The sequence below is a fragment of the Pagrus major genome, chromosome 1 (assembly GCF_040436345.1).
Source record: "Pagrus major chromosome 1, Pma_NU_1.0".
NCBI lineage: Eukaryota > Metazoa > Chordata > Actinopteri > Spariformes > Sparidae > Pagrus > Pagrus major.
This window is the reverse complement of record NC_133215.1, coordinates 15,724,243-15,734,105: the sequence shown is the minus strand read 5'-3', so window position 1 is coordinate 15,734,105 and position 9,863 is coordinate 15,724,243. Positions and strand designations below refer to the sequence as shown.

The following is a 9,863-nucleotide window of genomic DNA, read 5'->3' as shown; positions in this document are numbered from 1 at the left end:
TTAAGGATTTTTAAGGATCGTTGTCGTTCAGGTGTGTTGAATGTCGAGTTCTAGAGGATAGAAAAAGCACTCACCTCCTCCGAGCTTGAGCTAGAGCTAGAGTCTGAGCGAGCAACTCGTTTGTGTGCTGCCTCCATCTGCAGAAAATCCACAAGTCACACATTTGATATTGCCCACATTACACTATTACCATAACTGTAACTGTATCAACATATAAAGACACCTGTGTTGATATTGAGTTTGAGAATGTTTCACTTACAGGATGAGCCAGAGCGAGGCTCAGGAGGCATCCAAGCACAATTGCTACCTTCAGCATGGTTACAGTGATCAGACCTGTTGAAAAGAAAATAATAAAGACTTTTTATCAGCAAAATCTGCAAGCCATCTGCCTCACATAGAAAATACAGAAACAAAAGATGAATATAGTTACCTTCAAGTCTTTACAATATCAGCTGCAGAATCTCTTGCAGATAGTCAAGGTTGTTGTCGTGTTGCTCTGGATGTTGAACCTTATATATCTACCTCTTATATACGGTTACAGGAGCAGATGTAAACTAATCCGCATATAGCATTGTTGGGACATTGCAAAAATTAGGAAATCTTCCACCTCTACATTACAAGGTGCGGCTAATTATCAGAGACAGAAACCGCACCTGGATCGGATGATATGTGGCTTTCATTTAATGGCTCACTTCAGAAATAACGTACTATAGTCTGATGGATTTGTCTAAAATTACATTTTAAATATGACTAGAATAGTCAGAAAACATTTAATATTACCACTGTTAAAGTTCACGTGCTTTATCCTCCAATTATCTGTATTGGCAAATCAGGAAAGAGATGACACACATGGGAACACCTGGTCTTAGCATTACAAATTAAGTGACTTAGTGGCTTAGGCAGGTAACAGGCAACACCTGTATGTAGAGCACACTCACTTAAAACGGTCTTCAGAGGTTCTCTATTTCCACTTTTTTATGTTATTTAATCATTGCCAGTCATTATTGACTATGTTTACATACACAAAATATTCTGTTTTTTGCCCTTATTTTGAAAAAGACGATATTCCTATTAAGCCGTTGACATGGCAAATGAAATTCAATGTTCTACTAATATTGCCATGTAAAACAATAACTTCAGAAAGAAACAACCTCATCAGGGCTTTTTGAGATGTGAAACATTCAACATAAAGCAAACACAAACAAATAATGCTGACAAATAAGGCATGCATAAAAGACCAGTGGATAATCCAATTAATGTGTCCTTACATATTTTTTATCATGATAAAATATAGATGCATTTAAATAGTATTCCACCAGTAGTGGACAGCCTCCTTCTTTAATTTATTTTTCAACCACCTTTTTGAAAAGGTCTGCATTGTCATATTTGCTCATATTCACAAACCTGTTGTTATCCAAGTCTTTCATGATGTCTTAAAGTAGGTGTGTTGCTACATCAGACCGGAAACGTGGGCTTCTCTTTTGGACGTGAACATTATCCCCACCCCAGCCATGCAAACGGTTGGCTAAGCAACTCACAGAGCAGACTGTAAACAGGCAACAGGCAGTGTGTTGCAAACTGCCCTAAAAACCTCAATAGAGCGCTGTAGGAATGACTTGTTTTTATAGGCTAACCCAGACATTAGCATCTACGTGGTTCCCCCGTCAAAAAACCTATGGGAATTTTCCATTGGATTTTAGAATATTGCAGAAAATAAGTTGTGTCATCATGAGTAGTTGCTAAGAAGAGGGATCAAAGTCAAGTCAGGTAGACATTACCAAACAAGGTGTGAAGTTGCACATGATTAAGTGTGACTAAGCTGTGTCATTTTGAGAAATCTGAGGTGTGTCTTAATGATTGATACTTAAGTATCGATGCATGATGAGCCACACACACACTTGTACAGCACAGGTGAGTGGTACAGTTGGTCCTAAGAGACTCGCTATGCGTATGGTATGGTTCACTTATTTAATTCAGTGTAATATCTATAATGCCATTTTCTTACAGGTTCTTCAGAAACAATGCAGTTCTTGTGTATTGCGGCTTTATTTTTGTCAGCAGTTGCTGCTCATGTGAGTATTATTTTTGATGATAAAAATTAAAAAATACAGGAGAAGTTTTGTGTTTTAAACTGGTCATTCATAATGTTTTTTGTTCTCATTGAATTACCTATTCCCGCCTTTAGCGTGGTGACAAGGCCCCAGACGTTGGAGGGTCTGACCGCCCAGGAGGGGTATTACTAAACTGTGATTCAGTCTTGTTTTCTGTTTAGAAATGTGCTTGTAGTCTAGATACATAGAAATTTGCTGTGATGCTTTGTTGATCAGTGGCTTCTATGTTTTGTTGGTTAGTAATGAAGACACCTTGACACCAGGATCTCTTGGTTGATTGCTGTATGTTTACCTTAGCTTACTTTACCTTTAAGCTGGCTGTCTAGCTATTAAAAACAACTTTATACGTACATAAATCGTGGGACATTTAATGACGTATGTTATATCGTAGAACAAATGTGTAAATATCTTAAGCGTGTGGTAACCACAGACCTTATTTGGGGCATTTAACCAAAAATCAATAATAAAAAAAAAACCATAACCTTTGAGACAAGGGAACTCAATGATCAAAAATGCTAACTGATTCCCAGGTTTTAGGCCTCATACTACAGCACTCTTGTGCAGAACAAAGTGTCAACAATATGTGCTTAGGATGTAAAATAGACAAATAAGATCATCTCCAGGGGCTAAAGGAATTTACAGATGCGATTGAAGAAGAGCTTTGTTGCCTATGCATATTGATCTTGGAGGCCATCACGTAGGATTTTAACTGATTTTGTGATATGTGTTAACAAACAAGATGTACATTTGACCGGTTACACTAAGCTATAGGCAAATAACTTAACTGTCTGCAAAATTCATTTCAGAAAGAAAACAATGGGCTAGACCAAAATTTCAACCTTCTTTAACATATTCATTATAAAAAGAGGTTAACAAGACCCGCTGCGATACCGTTACCTAACCGTTTTTAGACAGTCATTTACTGTACCAAACATTTTATCTGTGCTTCACACAGGTTCCTGGTGGCTCAACTGGACATCATGGGCCCAGCAAGCATTTCTGGAGACGTCATGGACCTTCAAGAGGCAACCACAAGTGGAGCGGTTCATTTGTAAGCTCACAATTAAATGCAGTGCCACTTTAGTTGTATTGACATTTAAATGTTTAATTCTAAAAAGTGTAATAGCTTTTATTTTTCACTTTAATATTGTGTCTTAATTTTATGTCTGTTGCTTTTGAATTTTATTGTGAAGCACTATTTGATACCTAATTTCAAAAGGTGCTTAAAATTGTTACTGACTGAAACATCACAGACAAACTGGTATTGTTCTGTATTATTGTAAAAATATAATATACCTCTCTCTTGTTTCAGGAGTGTTCCCCTGTTTTCAAGGTAGGCCCACCCATCTCTCTCCATTGTAAACCCAGATTTAGTTTAAATTAAACTTTTGAGCGCTTGCTAATTATTCTTTAATGTCTTGTGAAACCCCTCAGCCATTGCAAAATCAAATAAGTTGTTTGCACTAATCGCATGAAACATGCAGTACAATGATCACATGACGCACATATTACTTATTATGTTAAGTTTATATAAGCGAAGGGAGGGGCCTGATCTGCGGCAAATTAGCAGACTTCCCAGCATGCAGTGTTAAATGAGAGTAAAAACTCTCCAGAGACCTTTCTTTTTCATAGTTTGAAGAAAACATATATGGTTGAAACTTGATGTGTGTCTTTAATATAATATATATATTTAATATAAGGCATGTTATTATTTTATTTTTATTTTTTTTGTATAATAATAATAATGAAGACATTGCTAACCATGATAAAGGTTATTATTGAATTCAGTCTTGACCCAATCACATTTATACAATAATATGTCAAGCAGAAAAGTATTAGTATTACTTGTGCTGAAATACTTGAACAAAGTATTTATCAGCAAATAGTAGCATAGTAATTGATTCTTCAAGAGGTTTCAGTGGTTACTTACATCAAAACAGTTATTTACTTAAAGCTTGGACTCCTGAAAAGAAACAATTTCTGTGAACTAATGATTTTGAGTAAAGCCTATAATGTAAATTAAAAAGGGTCTACAACATTAAATTCTGTGTCTAACATTGTACAACTGGACCTGTTTAGTCTTCATCTGATTTCTAGTAAAGTCAACTTATTCAGGATGACAGTGTATGTGATATTAACAGTTAATAGCTGGCAAAAACTCTTATTTTCTTTTATTTATTTATTTTTTTCAGGTTGACAACATGACATTTCAGGTAAGATCATGAGTTAAAAAAAACTATTATGTACAATAAAGTGTATGTTTGAAGTGGCAGTGCAGTAGTTTTGCAGATTATTACACATTTTTAAACAAACATGTTGCTTTCATCGACAGAATGTCTCTGGTGTTACCCTGAAGGAGGTAAGCAAGATGATTTAGTCACTTGATCTCAGTTTCATTAAAATCCTTTTAACTTTACGTTGTAAATTACTTCATCTTATTAAGTGTTGTGATTCCACTGACCCTGTTTGACACTCTTGCAGGGAGAGAACAAATTTGTGATGCTGGCGGTAGGTGACTGAAGAATCAATTTAGAAATATCAAGTTTTATCACAGTTAAAGAATAAAAAAAAACATTAAAGATTAGTTATATTATTAATGAATATTAACGGCTGACCATTTCTATCCACAGGCTGGTGAAAGAGGACATCGTCATCATCTTAAAAAAGTAATTTAACTTTGTAGTCTTGTTGTTGTTGTCTTTGTAGTGGATTATTACAGTAACACTGAACTTGTCTGATATTCACTGTTTTACAGGGAGGAAAATCTGGCATGTTGTTATTTGTTGTTTTTTTTCTATCTGGTTATATGGTTTACAGACAATTTTGATTGGTTGGACATTTTATTTTATTTTAAGACAACTGCCCTGTGATTTTGTTTCTCTTCATTTCAATTTCAGCAATATGTGAAGCTCAACTACACCGAACCGGTAATCTCCTCACCCACTACAGATTGAAGATGATGTCTGTGTTTACCTTGTTTGTCCTCAAGAATAACCCAAATTTCTCTTTTTCCATTTGAAGAACCAAGTCTCTGTTGAGTATGGGGTTGTGAAATTTGTGAGTACAGACAATTTGTCAGCGTATTTCATCATGTATATGTCTGAATCCATTTCCCATATAATATTTGGCATTTAAATTTGAAATGTGTCACACAGGTTCCTGCTGCCATGCTTGGAGCCCCTCGTCATGGACCCAGCAAGCATTTTGGGAGACCTCAAGGAGCTTCCAGAGGCAAGTGGCAGCCCAAGAAGAGGAACCTTGTAAGCTCACATTGACACTTAAGCTTTATTTAAAAACAAGACAGGCGATATACAAAATATGATGAATTTGACAATTGCTTTCTTCTTGTCTTAGGTGTTTTCCCCTGTTTTCAAGGTAGGTCCACTGTCATCTGTCTATGTGATATTAACACTCTTTTAACAGTTGGCAAAAACTCTGATTTTCTTGCGTTTGTGATATTTTTTCAGGTTAACAACGTGACATTTCAGGTAAGATCATGAGTAGAAAAAAAATATATCATATGCAATACCAGTACACTGTATGTATGACCTGACAGAGGAAGTGGCTTCACTGAATATTGCAATTTTGTCAACCAATCATGTTGCTTTCAGCCACAGAACGGCACTGATGTAACCCTGAAGGAGGTAAACAATATAATTTATTCACTTCTATCAAGGAACTTTTAACTTCATTTATTTAATCACACCCTCTTATGTTGTGAGTCAACTGACCTTCTGTTTGAAATCTTGCAGGGGGAGAACGTATTTCTGATGCCAAAGGTAGGTGACTGAAGAGTCATTTTTCAATTATTTTTTTTTTTTTATCACAGATGAAGACTTTTATGACTAATGAATACTAATGACTAATAACAATCTGTCCATAGCTTGTTGGAAGAGGACCTCATCATCCCCAAATGGTATAAAAAGTAATTTAACTTTTTGAAGCACTTATTACAGTGTCACTCAGCTGGTTTGATTTTCGCTGTTGCTTTTTACACAGAGAGAATTGCGCGGGCGTCCAAAGACTCAGGTATGTTGATGTTAATTTCTGTGAAATGTTTTTTTAAGAGACTTATTTTTTACTCAATCATATGGTTTAAAGATAATTATTCTGAGTTTGATCTTTGTTTCTCTTCATCTCAATCTCAGCAATATGTGAAGCTCAACTACACTGCCACACAGCCGGTAATCTCCTCGCCTACTAAAGTATGAAGATTATGTCTGTGCTGACTGTTTGTCCTCCATAATAACCATAATTTCTCATTTTTCAAATTCAAGAACCAAGTCTCCATTGAGTATGGGCTTCTGAAATGTGTAAGTACAGAAAGCACATGGCACCATGTATATGCCTGAATCTATTTTCTATCTAACATTTGTCACTAAGATGTGAAATTATTGCTTCCCATCACCAATCTCCTGCAGCCATTCTTAAAGGCCCTTTCTGGTTGTGTGCAGTTATTTAATCACCAGCAAATCTTTCAGTCATATACCTTCTACTTCAGGTTAAATTGAAATGAGATAGTACGTAAATTTTTTTAGAATCAGCCTATTAATAGAAGTCCTTTTTAGCACATTTACTGACATTTCTTTAACTTGAAATTGGGCTTGTGTGGTTAATTTGACCAACTTTCTTACCTTCAAGATGGACCCCGTTGAGCTCGTTGAAGAGGAAGACTATTCAGAAGATGATAACTGACAACTTTAAAAGGTGAGGGTGGTAATGGCAATACTAACTGTGATTAATAACCCTGATGCTGCTGCTGACACATTTTCTTCTGTCACTATTTCCCTAGGAAGACACCATCATCTACAAGTTGGATGAGCAAACTTTCAAGAAAATTATGGCTTTCTTTTCTGTGGTTTATCCTGGGAAATGACTCGTGTAATTCGGCATCTTCCCGTAAAAGCACAACTTCTGTGTACCACAATAAAATTCTTGAACAAATGAGTTTGGCAAACATCTTTATTTGTCGCATTGTGAAAGTGTGGACAGATTCCTGAAATGAGCAAGACAGTTTCAATGTAATACAAAAATAATTGAGTCCAAATAAATTGCATTTAGAAGAATCACACACTCCAGCACATTTTACAGAAGAATGAGCGACTGTGGCCAAATATAATAAAATTAATGTTTGCCTGATCATGTTGTTATTTCCCAGGTGAGGTCTAAGGCTCGAACAAGAAGGGGAAGTTAGCGGTACCCTGGAGAAAAGAAAGAAACAGTTGTTTAAAAAAAATGATTGTACGAAAGCTTTAATGGTTGAGCATCATTGTATTAAATGATACCTCATCAATCCCTGGGCCGGATGCATCTCCACGAGGATTAGGAGGGATTGTAGTCGACTCTTTGTGTGTCCCCTGTGGCCACGTCTGATATAGAAAGTTATAGAAAGTTACAAAAACATAGAAATTCAACTTAACTGGTGCACACATGTCTCTTCCATTGGTATTCATAGTATAGTACAGAGAGTTGGATTGCAAAGGATACAAGTAGGAATTTGCACAGGATTGTTGCAAAGTCTAAGTGCATATATATATTAAGGATAACATGTATATGAAAATATTTAGTCTACTCACTTTTTCTGTTTGCACCTTAGGCTGCGAAGCTTGCTAAAATGGGAAGATACGCAGGAAAATGACATCACAAAATTAAAAAGTAAATACATAATAAGTGTTTTCCTCTTATTCAAAACTTGCTTTTTTATTCATTTATTAGTTATGGGTTTTATTAATGTTTATCTTTATTTTGCTATCCCTTTTGCTGCTGCAACAATGCAAATTTCTAATAAAAGATTATCTTATCTAAAAACATGCAGTATATGCAAATAAACCACACCTATGACATGCATGTTAAATGCAACGTCTGCACAAAACTGACAAACAATAAATTAGACTTAATTAACAGTCTTACTGAACAATGAACCTTATAAGCTGTGACAGGTATCAGTTAGCAGTGCAGATACTTTACAATTACTTAACACTTATTTATTGATGAAATGACTGAGGTGACATGATTTCAGCAGTCCACAGCTAAAGCAGACAGACAGCTGTGGTTAATATGGGAGACTGTCGACATTGCATCACAGTCGCCGCACATGAATCAACATCCGCAGCTGTGTTATTATAATTAAGTCTTTAGTCATTACAGTCTGCTGCTTCGGCTCTTAACCTTAGTTCAAAGAGGCAAAGGGAAGTTTATATGTACTGAACACTTATATGCCGACAAATCTTCATAAAAAGTAAGAATGGAATCACAATTGTTGAGCAACACACGTACAAAAAACGGCCCCTTCTTCTCTTTACTTCATGTCATCTCGCATGTCTCACCTGCAGAGGGAGCTGTGGTCTCTGTGTGGTTCTCTCCAGAGTTTGCTGACCGTTGTTGGGCTGCAGCACCGCAGTGTTCCTCTGCTGAGGATACGCGTAAGGAGGCACAAAGTAATTGAAGCCCTGTGGATGATAGAATCCATTTAAATCTGCAGTGAGTGTCTCAATAAACCCACTGAGATTTGCCGACAGGTAAATATGTTTTACTTCATACCTGCTGTCTGGGGAACTGAGGATATCCGTATGGGAACTGGAAATGTGGAAACATCTAAAAGACATTCACAAACAATCGTTTATTTCTCCACATGACCTATGGGAGAGCACTATCACTGTATCTCCATGCTGCTTTGTTGTACCTGAACAGGGTTTTGGGCCTGCTGAGGGATATTAGGAGCATTGGGGTCCTGTGGAGGCCCGAACTGCTCTTGCTGGCCATTGGGGAAGATCATCGGCGTTAGCTGGTTGCCCTGGTTGGGGAATAACATCTGGGGCCCCTGGGGGCCAAAGGGACCGGCCATTTGAGGGTTCAAGTTCACCATCTGTGGAGTGAGCAGCACCTCAGGCTGCTGCTGCAGCACAAACTGGGGTAGTATTGAAGACGCCTGGAGAAGAAGGGAACCGGTTCAGTTTGCATTTTCTTTTTTTTGTGCACATATTATTCATGTTGATAAACATCCAGTACCTGTGCTTGTCCAAGAGCTGCGAGAGTCAATGCATTCAGTCTTAGGATCTGAGCACACAAAATGGTTTGCATTAAATTTAGTAATATTATTCCTGGAGTTTCACTTTGCAACCACAAACATGAAAGTTTTAACGGCTATATTTACCTCGTTACTGTTGCTTGCAAGAATTCCAATCTGAACCTGTGAAACAAACATTAAAACATAAGACATCTTACTCGTCTCAGCCATTTGAAAAGATATGAGAATCATGTATTTTAGCGAACTTACTGGAAGAGCAAAGCTTGTCCTGAATAGACAGACCAACAGAAGGGCAGTCTGGAGCTTCATGATGTCCTACAGGCTGTAGAAATAAGCTCCATGAATTCATATACTTTCATCAAGCTTTGGAAAATACATTTTACCATTTCACTTCACTGAAACAATGAGCGTTAGAAAATGATTTTACCGTTTCTTTGCTTCTTGCTTTCACTGTCTGCGTGCCTCCTCACCTTGTCCAGGTCCCTTTTAAACCCTGTCCATGTGAGCTGTTGTAGTCCACTGCCAACTGATCCAGACAATGTGTGGTCAGTATGACAGACATTTCTCATGGCAACAGACTCAGACACTTACAACACAGAACGGCTAAGTATGTCATTAGGTGTAAGTCATGTCTCTAAACGCCGTGACATGGTCTGCGTCAAGTCATTAACAAATCTCTAAAGAATATGAATTCGAAATATTTTGCGTTTAAGACGTTCATTATA

At 37.0% G+C, this 9,863-nt stretch overlaps 1 protein-coding gene across 1 annotated transcript; it reads right to left on the bottom strand.

Moving 5' to 3' along the window:
* Nucleotides 1-7,276: 7,276 nt before the first annotated feature.
* odam (odontogenic, ameloblast associated) lies at nt 7,277-9,447 on the bottom strand. Its single transcript, XM_073483306.1, has 9 exons — nt 9,388-9,447; nt 9,265-9,300; nt 9,120-9,167; nt 8,794-9,039; nt 8,652-8,705; nt 8,438-8,560; nt 7,684-7,720; nt 7,397-7,455; nt 7,277-7,312 (listed from the first exon to the last, which is right to left on the bottom strand). The coding sequence occupies exons 1-9, from the start codon at nt 9,445-9,447 to the stop codon at nt 7,277-7,279; spliced, it is 699 nt and encodes a 232-aa protein (XP_073339407.1).
* Between the last annotated feature and the right edge of the window lie 416 nt (nt 9,448-9,863).

Bases quoted from the DNA above. Each gene is read 5' to 3' on its own strand.
- odam (XM_073483306.1), bottom strand. From the start codon at position 9,447: ATGAAGCTCCAGACTGCCCTTCTGTTGGTCTGTCTATTCAGGACAAGC. The intron at 8,706-8,793 runs GTACAACAAAGC...AATGTCTTTTAG, and splicing joins AGGCCCAAAACCCTGTTCAG to ATGTTTCCACATTTCCAGTT. The intron at 7,721-8,437 runs GTGAGACATGCG...TTCCCATTTTAG, and splicing joins GACCACAGCTCCCTCTGCAG to CAAGCTTCGCAGCCTAAGGT.